Source organism: Aplidium turbinatum, chromosome 2 (assembly GCF_918807975.1).
Source record: "Aplidium turbinatum chromosome 2, kaAplTurb1.1, whole genome shotgun sequence".
Taxonomy (NCBI): domain Eukaryota; kingdom Metazoa; phylum Chordata; class Ascidiacea; order Aplousobranchia; family Polyclinidae; genus Aplidium; species Aplidium turbinatum.
Genome location: NC_137473.1, coordinates 21,447,625 through 21,465,627, shown reverse-complemented (window position 1 = coordinate 21,465,627; position 18,003 = coordinate 21,447,625). Strand labels below are relative to the sequence as shown.

Genomic DNA, 18,003 nt, shown 5'->3' with positions numbered 1-18,003 from the left:
TTGCGGATGTTATGGCACAGGTTATCGTGTTGTATTCATGCAATTGTAAATTTAGTTAAAGAAAGCTTTACCCTCAACGCTTTTGATCTTTTACATCTAACCATTCAGCGTCTGAAGTGCAAAATTTGAAGGACTTGAGCCAAGGAAGAATACCGTACAGAGAGGAATTTTTGCGTACGTCTCCTATTTCAGCCAAATTATCTAAAAACCTCAAAAAATGTGGCAAATGTTAAAGAGCTTTTGCTCGCGATTTTAGATTTGTTGAAATAATTTTTCGATTTTAAATCGTGCTGAAGGGCAAAAATTTTGCGCCTTTGGCGCGAAACGTGCCGCCTAAGAGGCTGTATAAGAAACTGAAGCTTTCAGTAATGCAAAGGCGGGTCTGGGGGGGCGACCTCCCAGAAGTATATAGGCCTATAATGCGATAATCCAATATGCCCCCTGTTGATGTCAAAACATTGTTCCCGCCCTGCTTAAATTACCCTCCCACTCTCAGGAAGTGTCCGGAGCTCCTGGTTTAAATTACTATCGGTGCCAATTGGCATTTTACAATAAACAGTGATTATTTACGATACCGTACACAGAAGCCTTTCTATTGTCAGACATAATAAAAGCCTTCGTATCCCCTTGAGATACCCCTGGCTGAAGCCAAAGCGGGCAGCACTCAGAGCTTCGCATTTTGAAATGCTTGTGTTCTTGAAATATTCCTAATACAGTTCACCTCGGTGTTTTCTACAACGACTTTGAAATGGCAGTGTAAACAAATGATATCATTCGTTTTCAAGGTGGTTTTAACTTTAAAAGGTAGTTGAATAGTAGGCTACTGAATAGTGCTTTCTCGTATCGGTTTATGACAAAAGTAGAGGGAGAAGTAGCAATAGCGCACGCTACTTTAGGTCTGAGTAGCGGTGGCGCGCTACTTTAAAGAAGCGGATGCCCACCTATGCTTTTGGCTCCATACCACGCTGTAAAGATTCTAAAACCAATTAAAACAGCCACAACACCTAGCCCCATGCCCACTGATGCAACATAAAAAAAAAGATGCAACAGCCAACATAAAAAACACCGATGCAAGACACGTGCGATGAGAATCTGTCTGATCTTTTGTTTGTCTGAGAATCTGTCTGAGGAATAACTGAAGAACTCGCGATATAACTGAAGTCACAAAAGAAGCTACAGCCAGTTTACACAAAAAAAAATACAGTTAAAGACAACACAGCTACTGCACAAACTAACAATACAAAAGCACAAACAAGTAGTTGATACTGCAAATATGATAAGGTAAGCAACCATGAAGCATATGCAACGCAATTGAATAACAAATTTCATAACACAGTATGGACAAAGTCAACAAGAAGTAATGACATGATTGATCTAAGCGTGCGAAACATTACATCAGCAGTTTTGACATGATATGGGGAAGTTACTTTGAAGTACAGAAAGTTTGAGAAGCGTTTCTGAAGGCAATAAAAAAGTTGGGAGCAAATGCAGCTCCACCTATCACAGACAAAATTCTCAGGTAAATTTCCTTCCTGACCTTGTCATGGGTGAAAGTTCCGATGGACTATGATGTCATTTTCAGAGAAAAATGCTATGACCGCCCCTGCTCAGGTGGTTTGCACGTGACTTCGTGAACGAAGAAGCTTAAAAATCAAGCGGGGCTGGTTGGACTCTCGGGGTGTGCGCTTGAGCAACGTACGTTATAGATCACTCTCCATTCAGTGGCATCATCGTCGGCTACATTGCCGAGTGGTGAGAGCCATGGAATGACGTTCGAAAGGAGGCCGGTTCGACACCTCTCAAGAGCACGCGGCTGTGTCTTTGGTAAGGCAGTTAAAGGCATGCCTGAAGGTGGTCACGAAGATCGGCTTCCTTGTCTTCACGTCCACTTAACCTAAATCTTCAATCACTGGGCACACGCCTGAACACGACAAAAAAAAAGCGGCATCTAATGGATGGAATAATTCCTCGACAACAAGACTTCAACAATCGGAAAACTTCAATCTGTCAATCTCGGTGACCTGGCCTGCGTCAGTGGTTCAAAGCCTCTACAAGTATGCGAAATTGCCAGGATTAAGCTCCCAAAGAAGCTTTTTCAGTCCGAGGATAAAGATTCAGTCAATCAATGTTGAATCAACAGCTGATGTCTATAGCAATGATGTGGTCAAATACAGAAACCAACAGGTAAGTACGTGAAGGTAGTTCAAAGGATTGCACAATGAACATAATAGTCAGCAAACAAAAGCAGACAAAGTTAAATACAGTACAAATAAAACGAGCACCAGCAACTAATACGAACTCTACTAACACGCAACTTGGTTGGACTACTGAAAAGGAAATTATGCATTCGGTGACACTATGGTGTTAGGATGGGAGTGGGCGACAGTGGAAGAGAGAAATTGAGGAAAGAGGGAGCTGCTTGTATTAACTCTCAAAGGAGCTTTTCGTCCGCATGGATGACTGTCAAGAAACTCTGTTACAGCATCTGTTACAGAAAAAGTTGCGATTATACATTAAATCAAAAACAAAAATAACAAAGCCAGCTTACAAAAACATTTCGCATATCTCAATTTAGACTACGTTCAAAGCTAATTTTACATTCGAACCCATTATCTGGAAGTCGCCAAATGATATGAACCCGTACTTCCAACCATACATTTGTGTGGTTACCTTTCCAACTAACATATCGATGAAAGCATACCATGCCTCTTTACCAGGTGATCATGGGTTGTTTAGTAAAAAAAAACGACTAAACAAGTCTCCAAAATCCAGTGGACAACACAAAGCTTCGCATGACTATTAATTATTGTGAATTATGGATAATGGTCATGATGTTTTGATAACCTTCATTGTGCGCCAGTTTAAAGGTTTTGGCCAAAGCGATTCTAGCTATAAATCATCAAGCAGAACACCAGAACTATGAGATCACGCCAACCTACTTCTAACGTCGTCCACAGTACGAAGATCTTCCTCGTACGCCACGCTGAAGTCCTGTTCCGGCAAGGGTTCAAACTCCAGAGTTGTGGATTGATGGTTTCCGTCCCTACTAATCCAGCAACAACGACATAAGCTGGTGTGATAACGGATCCTCCCCTTGGACAGGTAAACATGCTGCAGAGCCTCATCGCAAGATACACGACTTTCCTGAAAAAACAAATGGGTTGCACACTGTTGCATGTCACAGCAATGTATGAAAATAAATACCATCAAGGTTAATACTATCTCTACACCATGCTCGAGAAAGCGATGAATGCAAATATTTCCTTAAGCTAAAAAGATATACATATGCTACATGAAGTTGTTCTATGCGTTGTATTCAACATTAGTAGCAACCATTAGTTAATCGAATAATAACAATGAAAGAAAAACTGACAAGGACATTTGGTAGTATTAGATCAATGCAAAACGTATCAAGATTTCAGAAAACATTTATACATCTACCGACGCCTTTCGACAATCATTTATTTAAGTCTTTTACTGATGGTTTGGCACAGTTGAGAAAGTCAGTTTCATGATGAGAATAAACAGAAGCCTTAATCTGAATTTGAGCTGATATATCACTTGACCAACTTTAATCGATCCACTGACCGGGCACCACACGAGCATTTTCGATAGGAGGTGAGCCGATTCGTGCGTCATGTTAGACGTCACTCCATAAAAGGTCCTGGGGTGAGATGGCTGTTTCGGGACGGATTTGAACAACTGGGCCCTGGTTTGGCGATCGCGGGGTAAGCTTGATTGTTGGGAGTACTGGGCTGGATGCTCTCCCTCCACTAGGAGATTGTATATCATGTCAGTCTGAAATAATTGGAAAAATTTGCGTTTATATAGCTCCACATTCCAAACAAAATCATGCTTCGAGGAGCTATGTACATAGTTAACCATTATACTACACACATAATAGTTAACAACATACGAATTGGTAGCAAGTTATACTAAAATAAGCTTTCAGGCTAGTTTTATTCATTTAAGTTTTTACTTCTTTCACACAAGGAGTCGTACAATTCTGGAGCAGCAGTTGAGAATTTGGAGTTGCCGTATGTCGAGTTGTCAATTCAATATTTTATTGTGAGGTAGATCAGTCTACTAGTCCACACGCGACATACACCAAAGAATTCCGACACACGCACCAGCAAATTTCCCATTTCTGGTGCAATTCTTACGCATCATATATGGTAAATAAAAAAAACGATTTTTCTGTCATCGTTTAAAGAAAAATCCAGTATCAGACTGCTTAATTGTTTGAATTGACCGAGCAAAAAAAGAAACGGTATACACTGTAAAAAAATCTTGTAAAAATTCCTGCGCATTGTGGGTGAAAGTTTCACAATTCGGATTGTAGCAGCACTTCTCCGTAACTGCACAGTAAAAAACTTTAATTTTCTTTTTTTTCTCGTTTTTTCTCTCGCATTTGCGAGGATTGCAAGAAAAAAGCACTTTCGATACGCATGGTTGCTCTTAGGATGCTTCGGCAGATCACGCTTCTCTGAATCGGCCAATGAAGTGGTTCCAGCGTAGCAGCAGAAAACAGCGCGAATTTGGACATCCGGGGACTTACGCTAGGGTTTGTTGTAACTTGTACAGTTTCGCGAAGTTTTTGCGAGTTGACTTGTTGCCACCAGCAGACCCAAAAGAGTGAGAACTGAGGATATTACAGCTCGGCGAGATGTATTTCTACATCAACAACACTGTGGTAAACTTATTTTGCCCAGTGAAGATTATTGTGACCAGCAGGTTTCTTCCAGTCGATAAGTTCAGTAGGCCTATGCCACCTGTAAGATCAAGAATTTTTATTTGTTAAGCACTTGTTGTACACATAAAACAGTTTCAAAAGGGAAGTTGATTAAAGCTCAACCAGGAGACAGCGAAATAATGGTAGAATAAGCAAGTAAAATAAAATTAAACAAATGTTCTACGGAAAAAGCATGCAACATAAGTTGCCCTGGTTGCTATTAACAGGAATACCGCAGTCAAACGAAGTGTCAGAGTAGAGGTACCTAGTGTCAGAGTTTTCAAACTTTCTGTTTTCATCCAATTTTCTTGTAACGCGTTTTACTCGGCTTGAATAGGCTACCATATTTCAATCAAAATCAAACAAGAAGGAATGATTTGTAGCTTTGTTAACACTGCGCCGATGTGGGGTTTGTGTCACTTATAAATATACTTGGCAGAATTTCACATTACAGTACACAGTTACAATGGTTACGGTAAGTCTTCAAGTAGGCTATTGTTGTCAATTTTAGCTCATTATAATGTGTCCATTGAAATGTGCTTTACCTATATGTGGACTACATTTTCATAATTCAGCAGGTTTGGTGAAGAAGCACCTGAAATTCCAGTGTCTGTTCATATTTAGTGAAGTGTCTGTCGTAATATCTAGGTTTTTCCAGTTAATGCAATAATGTGCTCGTTGAAGTGCTCTATGCCTATATGCGGACTAGAGTTTAACAATTCTGAGAGTCTTTTCAAACATCTGAAGTTTCATCTGCGGTGTAACTATGAAATTGTTTGTCCATATTTCAATTGTGAAAAAACATACTCTGTTGTATCATCATTCACTTCTCATTTGTGGAGATGTCACAAGGACACATCTAATTCAAACTCATTTTCTACTTGTAGCTCTTCAGCTACACATGATAATTCAGCTAAACTTCCGTCAAGTTCCAGAATGGATACTGTTGATGAAAGTGTGAAAGAAAACTGCTTCACAAATGTTGAATCAATTATTAAGGAATATGCATCACTTTATCAGTTTCTTCAATATAAACAACACGTGCCAAGCAGCACTGTGGGTGATATTGTCACTCAGTTAGGAAAAATAAACACGTTACAAGTAATGCATTCCAATGATTTGTTAAAAAAGTTACTTCTGCAAGCAAAAGTAGAACCCGGTACAATTGAAGACATCCTGCACCAGTTTGCAGCTGTTAATATATTTGAGAAAATCCATAACAATGGACCTCTTCGATCTAATCATACACGTCGAAAGTTTTACACAGAAGGGAATTTTTACATTGATCCTGTGTCTATTTGCTTAAATTCATGTGATACTTTAACAGAAAATAAACACTCCTTTCATTACATACCTATTCTTGAAACCATCAAAAACTTGTTTAAAAACTGCACTGTTCGAAGGCAGTTTCTATCGCCAGAGCAAGGTGTTGCTGACTATTGTGATTTAAAAGATGGCTTGGTTTTCAGAAGCAACCCACTCTTCAAAATAAATGGGACCAAAGCTCTTCAAATAATTCTTTACCAAGATGAATTTGAAGTATGCAACCCATTAGGTCAAGGAAGAGGCAAGCACAAGATACTGGCTGTTTATTTCACATTGGGAAACCTTCATACTCACTGTCGTTCATTAGTAGAGTCTTTACAGCTTGTCTTGTTATGTAAGCAAATTTATGTGAATGAAAGCACCATAGGTAGTCTTTTTCAGCCACTTCTCAAAGATATTGGAGTTTTGGAAAGAGAAGGAATTGACATTGGTATAGGTGAAAATGTATATGGTACAGTAACTGTTGTTACTGGTGATAATCTTGGGAGCCATTGGTTAGGTGGATTTACCAAAAACTTTAGTAGTGGTGAATTTTTTTGTCGTTTCTGCACAGTAAAACGATCAAACTTTGCACAGAACCCACTCACAGAAGCACCTCTTCGAACTCCAGTCAGCTATGATGCTTGTGTACAGCATTGTGAAAACTCTGAAGAAAATAATATAGAAGGAATTAAGTATTCTTCTCCATTGAATAATCTGTTATATTTCCATGTCTGCCAACCTGGTCTTCCGCCATGTTTGGCACATGATATATTTGAAGGAGTTCTGGCTTATGATTTGGTCTTACTCATAAAAAAGTTCATAACCAGAGGATGGTTTACATTGAATTACCTGAATTACCAGATAAAACAGTTTCCATTCAGCAGTGAAGAGCAGCACAGCAAACCGTGTGTATTGAAAAACTTGAAAAAACTCAATGGTAATGCTAGCTAGAATTGGTACTTGCTAAGAACAATCCCACTATTAGTTGGACACACTGTCCCAGATTATGATGACGCCGCTTGGTGCATGACAATTGCACTGCACAAAATAGCGCAAATGGTGTGTGCTCCTGCAATGAACACAGAAAATGTGAATCATTTGAATTGGTGCATTCGTGATTATATTGCATTTCGACAGTCAATTTTTCCAAATATTCCACTTCGACCAAAACATCATTATCTTATCCATTATCCGTATTTAGTCTTGCAATATGGTCCACTAATAAGAGTATGGACTCTACGTTTTGAGAGCAAACACAGATTTTTTAAAAGAATTGTAAAAAGTTGTGGGAACTTCGTAAATGTAACTCGTACCCTGGCATATCACCACCAGATGCTTCAGTCACACCTTATGGAAACAGAATTGCTTGGAAATGAATTACTCCCACTTCTACCCACACAGGTTCAATTTTCTCTAGAAACATGTGATGTTTTGGCGGAGAATGGTTTTGAAATGCTGATGTGTTTATTTTATAAAAGACTTTCATACAAACAGACAGTGTACTGCATTGGAAGTTATGTTGTTCTAGGAAAATGTGAATGTGATCTGCTCATTGGAAAGCTCATTGCTATATTTAAACACTGTGACTCCATGTATTTGTTGGTTCACAAAAGTTATGCTGATTTTCTTCCTCATCTTAATGTTTTTTTGTTGAATAAGTGCATTCCATCAAAATATTCTTGCATACAGCTGAAAGATGTTTACGATTTTTACCCATTACACAGTTACCATATTCAAGGAAAAGACTTGTTTTGCTTAAAGCATTTTATACGATGATGTGTTTTTGTTTTGTTTTTTTTGTTGAAAATTAATACTTTTTGGAATGCAGTAAACTATCAAAAGGCAAATTTTTATTAGGGTTGAGCAAATCTGCAAATTTCTGAGAAGTCAGTGTTTTCTTTTTAAGTTAAATGGTATGCTTCAATCATCTATGACTATTTCTAACATTAGAATTGAGCTTTTATCGCTATTTCGGTAGGAACAGTCGCCATTTTAAAAAATGGCCCCCAAAATCGATATTTTCTATTAAATTGCCAATTCGACATAACACAAGGTATCAATGTGTGAAAATATTCCTCTTTCTGTTATAAAATTTTAATACTGTGACAAAAATGGCGTTGTTTCGACCAACGGCATGGTTTAAGATAATAAGTAAGATCATTTTTGGATTCAGCACATCATTTCGCTTATAGAAGAACTCGGCTCTCTAAAAATATCAGATTTGCCCTATCCTACTTTTAAATGATTTGTGTAGTGTTTTGCAGGAACCTAGTTTGAAAACTGATTGGTAATGGAAGCAATTATTATTAAACAAAACCTATTAACAACTTTACCCGATATATCTCCGGAAGTTCTTGGTGTGTTGCTTGACAAGCTAAAGCAGGTTGGTGTTCAGTCGGTAGCTGATCTTACATTTGTTGAAAATGATGACCTGAAAGATGTGCTACTTCCCATGCAAGCCCAAAAGCTGCTAAAAGCTTGGAAACGAAGTAAGTTGTACACTGTACAGTAATTACAAGCACTGGTTGTTATCTCACAATAGTCTGATGTGGAAAGTTGTGTAATTTTTTGGTGTATGCTATATGATATGGTATTTTAAGCTTTTTAGATGTGTGAGCACAAAATTACTAAAAAATGAAGGATGACTCAAACACAGACACCAGATTCAAAATCAGCACCTCAAAATTAACCAAGGTGCTCATTTTCAGCTTTGTTTCAAAAAAATTGTTTAGACCAGTTTAATTTTGTGACTGACCGAACTTGGCTTCGGTGCCAATCACAGAAACATCAAACTAACTTTGATCCAGTATGAAGCCTAATCACAGAAACCCAAACTGTTTTTTTCTTGCTTTATATGCTTATCTCTTATTATTGCTAGTTTTTGTTTAGGTGAAACAACCCTGGAAAATCTATCAAGAAGGTCATCTGGGAGTGGATCTTCTAATACAAAACTTGTCACTTCGGACACGGACTCCAGTTCTCAGTCATCTCCCACTAGTAGGGTTGGATGGCTGTTACAGTTCGACATACCTTGGACTCATTTCCCCAAAGGTGTAACAGTGGCATGTGAGGAAGGAAAGCAACCAGATCCACTGCTTCTGAACGAAATGAAGCGGGTCTTGGTGGACAAGATACTTCAAGTGGCAAAACATACACCAACCAAGAGAGAAATGGAGTCCATAGCCCTTAAAATGGTTTCAAAATATCCTAAATCTTTTCAGGATTCAGTTGGGGGACAACTTCTCGGCAGAGGGTATGAATCCTTGGCTAATGCACTTTACGACAGATCAAACTATATTCTGAAACGTAGGAAAGCTTTGACTGGAACACAGTTGAAAAGGCCTTACAGAAAAAAGAGACAAGAAATGTTTGGCTGCAATGAAAATGCCTGGAGCCCAGACTTGCCAGCAGCTGAAGATATGTTAAACGATGATAAAACTCAGCTGCAATTAGAGTACTGCCAAGATACACAAAACAAAGTCAAGGTTGCGCAGCTGATGAAATTCACGTACGCGTTGCAGCGAAAAGACATCAACGCAAAAAAAAGCATCATGGCCTTGAAACAAGAATGGCCGTTTCTCTTTGATGAAGCGTTCTTGGCCACTCATTACAACATGCTGATGCTGAAACGATCTCACTCGGAACTGGTGCAAACATTGGTAGAAGAATCCGCCGCTGTTTACGAGTAAGTTTCTGTTTATGTGTTTCAAGTTTTCGATTCTTAATATGTACAGGCAGTACTCTCTAAACTACTTCGACACTTGACAGGGCACTGAATAAAACTGCCAAAAACTCGAGCAAAATTGGAATCAAGGTGAAGCTTCAACAAATAGATACTGAGTGCAAAGTGCTTGGTTCCAACATGCCAAAAACGCTGCGGGTGATGGACCTTTTTGCCGTTTACTTCAATGAGGATTTAGATTCCTTGTATAAAACCTTCCCAGTAAGTATCAATTAGCCTACTGTAGATATGAAATGTTCTAAACAGAAGGTTTATCAAAGCTATTGCTTCTATCGTTGTTGCTGCCTAACCTATGTGGTACAACATTTGGTTGCTAAAGTTTATTTGCCAGACTACACAGTGCATACTGCACAGTTAGCTTTGCATCCTTGAGGCAGCATTGATCTGTAGTTTTCCTTTGGACAGAAGCAGTGCGAGGCATTGAACTGGACCAGGGGTGGGCAAAGTTGTTCAAAGGAAGAGCCGCTTGCAGATAAACCATAAACACCAGCGAGCAGCAAAATCAGTTGACACAAAATAACATAACAGCAATAAAAACGCAATGATTGTTTATCCATATCAGTTTTGTATTTGACTCGCTAATGTTTGAAAATTTGGACAATAAGTTGTTAATGCTGTGCGAATTAATTCTTCCAAGTGTTCATTTGTCAAGGTTGCACGATGTTTTCATTTTACAAAGTTATAAATTCTTAGAAAAATGAATAAGTAAGTTCTGGTGCTACTTCTAGGCTTTAACTAATCGCTGCTTAGCGACTTTATTAAACTTCCAATTGTTCCTGAGTGAACGCAAAATAAGCCAGAAGAAGCACAATGCTGCTTTTGCAAAGTCACAATCCATCGTTTCACAATGGCTACAGTAAAAGAGAGCATCTTTTTTGATCTTTGTGTTGCATTAGGCGCAAATGAGATTTTGAAGATTTTAATTTTTACGTGCCCATGGCTCGAGCCAGGCCTGCCATACCCTAAGTAGCCTACGCCAATGCTTGGTTGACAGCGCGAGATAACATTTATAAAGTATAATCTTAATTTTTTTGTAATATTACGATTCAATGCAAGAGCCACAAAATTTATGTTGAAGAGCCGCATGCGGCTCGCGAGCCGCAGTTTGCCCACCGTTGAACTGGACGCTCTACCATGATAAAATTTTACCTGTTCCTTTCCGATTACGCATTGTATTGCTTTTAAGCTGTTTTCACTAGAAACAATATAAATTTGTAATTGCAGGAAGATGTTCCAATGGAGAACGTTGTGGAAGCAGCTCCACCGACTCCATTTCTTGTTATCAAAGGTAAATCTATTTGTGCATTTCACTGCAACATGTCATTGTTCTCGGGTTAATCCAAACAGATTGTACCTGGGAATGATCCGGTTGAGTGCTGTCTTCAAAAGCAGAAGCTGTCTAAGTGGGCACACTGTGTACATACATAATTGTACAAAGCCAAATGTTCGCCAATTATACTTGTAAGAGCTGCTACATAGTGTAATGGTTCAAACGTCAGCTTAAAACGTGGCAGTATGTAACTGGTTCATTTCCTTGGTCGGGTTATGCGTCTGATGAACGGACAGTATTAAATGGAGAACAGAAAAAAGGCTGTTGTGCGCAAGGAGTGCTTTGCTCTGCATCAGTGGTCCCGTGTAATGTGACTGCCGCTGGATTATTGCAAGTTTCCCAAAACAACGCTTAGTTGAGTAATCGTTGGTGGGCTTGGTTCATACCGTTTTACCTAGAGCAGTGGTTTTCAACCTTTTTGGTGGAACGGAACCTAATGAAACATTCCAAAAGCTCGAGGAACCCCTGTTCAATAATTTAATTGCCTTATGCAAAAAACATCGTTTTATTAATAAAATTAAATTGTGTAGCAAATTGTAGAACGTGTTAAAGTATAACAAATTTATTAATAGTGGCAAACCTAATCAATTGTGAAGAAAGGGGCGTTCTTCCCGGCTATCAGCACAAGGCTGAGCACTCACTAGTACAGCGAGCAGTTGCGATTCGCTAACCATAATGGTGTAGCTTCCACGCTAGCCATTCAGACCATCCAATCAACAATATGTTTCTCGGCAGCCGATTTGTAGCAAGAATTGACAGCGATAGACACCGTGTTTCGCCACAGTGTCTATCGCTGTCAATTCTTGCTACAAATCGGCTGCCGAGAAACAAACCTAATCAATATTTGACTATATTTTAACAATATGCATATAATAAAATAGACTCTTGGATTTGAATGTAAACTTGCGGAACCCCTAGACTTACTGGCGGAACCTTAGGGTTCCGCGGAACCATGGTTGAAAACCACTGACCTAGAGTATATATTCTGCAGGTGCATCAACAGTTTCTGCTGCAAAGGTCTTCGTTGTTGTGGAAAAAGAAGTGGTTTGGAAGTGTGAAGACGTCCTTAACGGATTCGTCTATCTATTCTGCTGCTATTATGTTTTCAACATTCAATACAATGACAAAATTGCGGTTACACTGGAATTTTTTCAAAGGTAAGAGCGAATGTATTGTGTTTATGAACAGTTGAACACGCTACGCAACCGGTTGGTTTTCAGGACAGACTTGTGAGTGGCCTACGGATCTTTTACATGCATGCTTTGCGCCAGGACGTGTTGATGCTTTTCTTTACCATCTCGCCATTCGATCAACAGTCGATTGTGCACCTCTGCCCGAAGTTAATCTCGAAGCTTCGTATGCTTGCTTTTATTTTCTTACCATGCGTGGGATTGCTCATTGCTGGAGTGGTAATGATAATCTAGCAGTTCTACACTTTATGTTTACTTTGATGTAAACGCCGTTGTATGGTTTCAAACTAATTTTTTGTTAGATTTCAATAAAACAAACAAACTAAATGCCAGGCATCTAGTTTGTCACCAAACCAGCTATCGTGGTCGCTTAGGACCAGATGCTGTTTGTCCATAATCAAGGACTGCGCTCGACGAAAAGCTATTATACACTGGTTTCTGTGTGTGGTTACAGTAAAGTATTGTTTCAGTATAGTTAGCTTTTCATTGGCTATCCTTGATTGCGAGCAAACAGCAGTCGATTGCAGTATGTGGACTATGCTGCATGTCAGCTAACAACGACAGTGCTTCTGCCTACCTTACATTAACAAAATATAACTGGTAAGGGTAGTTTAAAACTCACAACCCGATGAGTTCGAATCCTAGCATTTTATTACTGAGCTAGTACATATAAAAGCTTCAACTTCAAGCTTCAACCCAGACTGCCTGTTGTTTGAAGTGGTAATGTGCATTCTGACATTTTAGGTTCAGATTATTTAAAATATTATTTGGCTCAGAGGTTTGTGTCTTTTTAGATATTTTGCCCGCATAGATGAGTTGGGAGCCAAGACGAAAAAACGTAGACGACAAGACGTACACCCTAAAATTGTGAAACTTTGCAAGCTCATCAAAACTTCTGAAGAATTGTGAACGGACGAAAAGTTCTGGAAAAACTCATTGTAGGCCTACAGTGTGCGAGTGTGGTCGAAAGTAACACAGTACCCGTTTATATTTTGTACCTTTTAGTTTCCCTTTTGCTTTTCAAACCGCTAAACTAACTTTGATATCTCGCTAGAAACATGCCGCTGCTTTCGACTCATCATGACTTCGCTTTTCATTGTTTTTTGTGTCCTCACTGAAATAAGCTTTTGAAACGAAAACTATCCCCTTTGTACATTATAAAACGTAGGTATTTTGTGTCTGCAATTTCTTCATCCGTGAGCTGCTTGTTCTTTGTTTTTGCGTTCTTTCCAGGCTTTGTAATACAGTATACTACAAGATTTCCGACCTGCATATTTTTTGTCATGGCTTGTGACGGCAATTCAGGGTGCCTTTCTGAACTATTCATTTTACTAACTTTGTTAGTATGAATTACTAAAGCGCATAGTAAAATTGTTGCATGGCTGTGCATAGTGAAAGTTATAGCTCAGTGATAGAAATTATTGCTAAAAGAAAAGTAAATTCTACTATGTATACTTGTATAAGTAGTAAAAATCACCAACGTCCACTGTAATTATTGCAAGATAGATGTAAATTCTACCATAAATTGAGAGTAAAAAATGCCAAGATTAACCGCAAGTATTGCTAGAGAAACGTAAATTCTACCATCCTTAGCAAGTAAAAATTGCCAAAACAAACTTTAAATATTACAACACAACTGTAAATTCTACCATGCACTGAGTGCAAAAACTACCAAACTCTGCTGTAAATTTTACAAACTTTGTTAGTAAGAATTACTAAAGTGCATAGTAAATCTGTTGCATGGCTATGCAAAGTAAAAATTTTTTACAGTGTACACAGCGAGTGTAGAAAGTTTCAGAAAAGGTAGGAAGTTGAATATTTATGACAGCTACTTTACAATCTGAACAAAACTGCTTTCTCTGTGCGAACAAAGCACAAGAAAATGCTATAGCCGGTGACGAGGTAGCTCTACTGAACGCTGAACAAAGCTTTCACAGATGGTGACTTTCTAAAGCAGTGTCTTACTACGGCTGCAAGGAATAATAATGTGTACAAAATAAGTGCAAGACTTCAGCATCGTTAACATGTCCAGGAACATAGTTGTGCGTCGCATCGAAGGCTTGTCAGCTAACGTGAAACATCAAGTGTCACATCAAGCTTCCGCTTTGATTTTTTCCCAGATTGCATGTGATGAAAGCACAAATGCTACCTTTGCACAGTAGTTAATTTTTTGTGCAGGGAGTTGATGACAACTTTTGCATTTTGCACTCAAAAGGGCACAACTACATATAGGAACATTTTTACAGCTGTGTCCGATGCTATTCATTGACAAGATGGGACTTAAATGGAACAAGCAATGTGGATTCACAACAGATGGAGCTTCAGCGACGGCAGGCAAGCGAAAGGGAATGGTGTCAACGGTGTAAGCCAAGGTATAAGAACATGGAATGAGGCTGTTAAAATACTCTGCATCATCTATCAAAAAGCTTTCTGTGCCAAGACAGTCCAGTTTGATGTGAAAATTGTCAACATAAATGACCCCGAGAGCTCTATCACAAACAGTTTCAGTCTTTTATGTTAAAGCTGAATGCAGGGACGTTCTCCATCACTCTGGTATACGTGGGCTATGTCACGGCGCTGCACTGCAGAGAAGTTATTCTTTAATATTCGAAATTGATCGGTTTTCAAATAGCCTAGGCTGCATATCCGAGTGGTGAGAGCCTTGGAACGGCAATCGAAAGGGCACCGGTTTGACACCGCTCAAGAGCAAGCGGCTGTGTCTTTGGCAGGACACTTAAAGGCATGCCTGAAGGTGGACACGAAGATTGGCTTCCTTGCCTTCCCGTCCACTTTAATCTAAATCTTCAACCACCAGGTGTAAACCTAGATACGACAAACAACAAAAGGGTTAAAACTGTAAAACTTACCTTCAATAGTCGGCAATCTAGCATTTTTGATTGATGTTAGGAGCTATCTCTATGCATTGAACAGGCCCAACAGGGCCTTTCGAGGTAACTAAAGACCATCTTGTATCGCAGCTTTATGGGCACTTGAATGCTTATGGGCACCATTCTGTCTGAAGCTCCGTTTGTTTGAGATACAAATAATCAATTTCAATGTTGTGCACTGCCCCAATGCCCCATGCTGTCTGAAGTCAAGTCCGCTTTTCCAAACGCCAATCTTTCTTAAAAAGAGTAAGTACGTGGCCAAAGGCCTACTGACAGAATGCGATCAGCGCTTTCAGAATTTTTCTGCTATTGAGTTGAACTCCCTTCCAAATATATACACAAGAAGTGGAAGAGAGTTTACAACTTGAACTTATCGAATTGCAGTGTGACAATTCATTAAGAAATTAATATCATCTTCGTTCTCCTTCAGATTTCGGACCCCGTAAGGATCTGGTTTCCTTTGATAATACGTAATGCTAAACAAATGATTGGTTTGTTCGGCTCAACATATATATGTGAGCAAACATTTGCTCTATTGACGATAAACAAGAAAAAATTGAAAACCAAGATGACCGACAGCCATCTCTGCGATGTTCTTCGCCTCGGAACCACCAAGTTAACTTCTGACGTACCATGCCAAAGTGAAGAGTGACTACTCCCACTAAGTCGTGCTGTTTACAAGCATTCATGTGTCGGGTCTGTTACTAAAATGAATTTGAAGGGAAAACTCGTCAAAGGTTGCGTTTATTTTTTTATATATATATTCAGTCAGATTGCGCAGTTTTCTTGATTACGGTAAACAGGAGCCAGAAACTCACGTTCCGCAGACTAGAAGACGAGCTTGCAAGCCGAACAGCAAACTAACCATGTCAAGACCCGGTAAGAATAGATGGTTGCAACCTGGGTTTTTTTTCGGTCATTGACCAATTTTTTAGCAAAATGTCGGAAAAAAATATAGTCAATTCGGTCAAAATGTCCAAAAAAAAAACAACGTTTCTCAGCGAAACTTAATGTTGTAGCTAGTCAAGAAGTGCAAATTTTGGTTTGTATCAGCTACTAGAAAGGAAATATTTTCATCAGAACAAATGACCGAAATAAATAAAAAACGACCGAATTTTTTCAAGTCATTTTGGACAAATGACCGAGTCTCAGCGAAAAAAAAAACCCAGGTTGCAACACATAAAAACACAACATTTTCCCACAGTTCTCGTCCAGCTGTTAATACATTGTTGATTTACGTGACCGAATGGTTCATCGAACTAAAGCTCTTGACAAAAGTTGGATGATGAAACCAAAAGCGTTTGTTTTTGTGTTTTTCGTGCAATATAATAACCATAGTGGTGTTGCGTGATTGCGTTTGCTAATGGTTTTAACAAATTAACTTTACAACAAAAACTGTGTTTAAAGAATAGGTATTCACCAGTTTTAATAGTCACCAACCTGTGCCACTGGGCTATGAGCTTGAAAAAGTATTCTTCTGGCAAGCAGTTCAGCAAATATGCAGCCTACACTCCACACATCTACGGCAGTGCTATAATGTCGAGCTCCAAGAAGGATTTCAGGTGCTCTACGAGAAAATGTTTTGTAGTAATATTTTTGACTGCATTTCAGCATTTCCTTAGTTATAAAATGCAACATCAAACTTTCACATATTGCACAATTCTTCCCAAAAAAACAACAAAAAAAACTTGAAAATAAATTCATTATTGAAATTTTATATTAAAATACATGGTTTCCTAACTGCGGCCTAGTAGCCGTACCAAGTAGCGGTATCTGCGATGGCTTAAGAAGATACCCAAAATCGGAAGAGACAATTAAATAAAAAAAATTGGGTATGGCAATATTAGTTTAAAAGTACAGTATTATCGGTACAAACCAGAGTTAAAAAAGGCGATATTTATCCTGCATTTGTGTGAAAATACAGCCAGGTATAGGACACCAGGACACAAAGCAGTTACCTGTAATACTGCGTTACCACTTCTTGTGTCATGAATTTTGATGAATCTGGCTCTTCCAAACGAGCAAGCCCAAAGTCGCAGATCTTCATTCTGCAGTCACTGTTGATGAGAAGATTGCCAGGTTTGATATCTCGATGTAGAATGCGCAAACCGTGGAGATACTTCAAGCCTATACAAAGATCAAAGCTGGTATCAGCAAAACATTGTCCAATAATAAAACAAGAACAAAACATTAAATAAAAGATAGTTTGAAGCAAATGACAAGATCCGATGACATGATCTCTTGACCATGGCTTATGTAACTAAACATCGAAGTGATAGAGTGATTTTTCTTCAAATCTTGTCTAACAGTAGTGGCATTTGTGACACACGCATGAGTAAAAGTTCGTACACTGCTTAAAATTATTTACACAATAAAAAAGGATTTGCAAAACAATCTGTACATTTAAATATAAACGACATAAGTGTGGAGATATCTATGGTTCTTTACGAGGCAATCACACTACATGTTCCTCCAACGAAGCTTGATATTTCCTTCCAAATATTAATATCTTTACCCCAAATTTAAGTAAAAACATATGACAAATTTATGGTTGGGAGAATCCGTTCTGGAGAATCCGATTCGGAGAAATCCTTATTCGGAGACAGCCTTTTTCGGTGAAAGCCCTTTTCGGAGAATTGTAAAATCACAGCGGCATATGTATATTGAAAGGAATTAGCTTACTTAATAGAGAAATGAATGATAATGAATGATCACCAAATTTAAAAGTTAGTTTTAACATCTTGCTTTTTATTGCTTAACATTAAGTTTAAAGTGTTTTTATAGCCTACCTGATAATCAGCCAAAATTTCCAA

At 38.7% G+C, this 18,003-nt stretch overlaps 1 protein-coding gene across 1 annotated transcript in view; it reads right to left on the bottom strand.

The window, feature by feature from the left end:
* Positions 1-1,161: 1,161 nt before the first annotated feature.
* Positions 1,162-18,003, bottom strand: part of LOC145764600 (serine/threonine-protein kinase NLK-like) — a 44,765-nt gene continuing 27,923 nt past the window's right edge. Inside the window, exons 5-9 of the mRNA XM_082576230.1 lie at positions 17,149-17,317; positions 16,631-16,757; positions 3,589-3,798; positions 2,940-3,144; positions 1,162-2,485 (exon numbers count right to left, since the gene is read on the bottom strand). Coding sequence (XP_082432356.1) covers positions 2,340-2,485; positions 2,940-3,144; positions 3,589-3,798; positions 16,631-16,757; positions 17,149-17,317 — 857 coding nt within the window. The 3' untranslated portion in view covers positions 1,162-2,339. The remainder of the gene's footprint in view (positions 2,486-2,939; positions 3,145-3,588; positions 3,799-16,630; positions 16,758-17,148; positions 17,318-18,003) is intronic.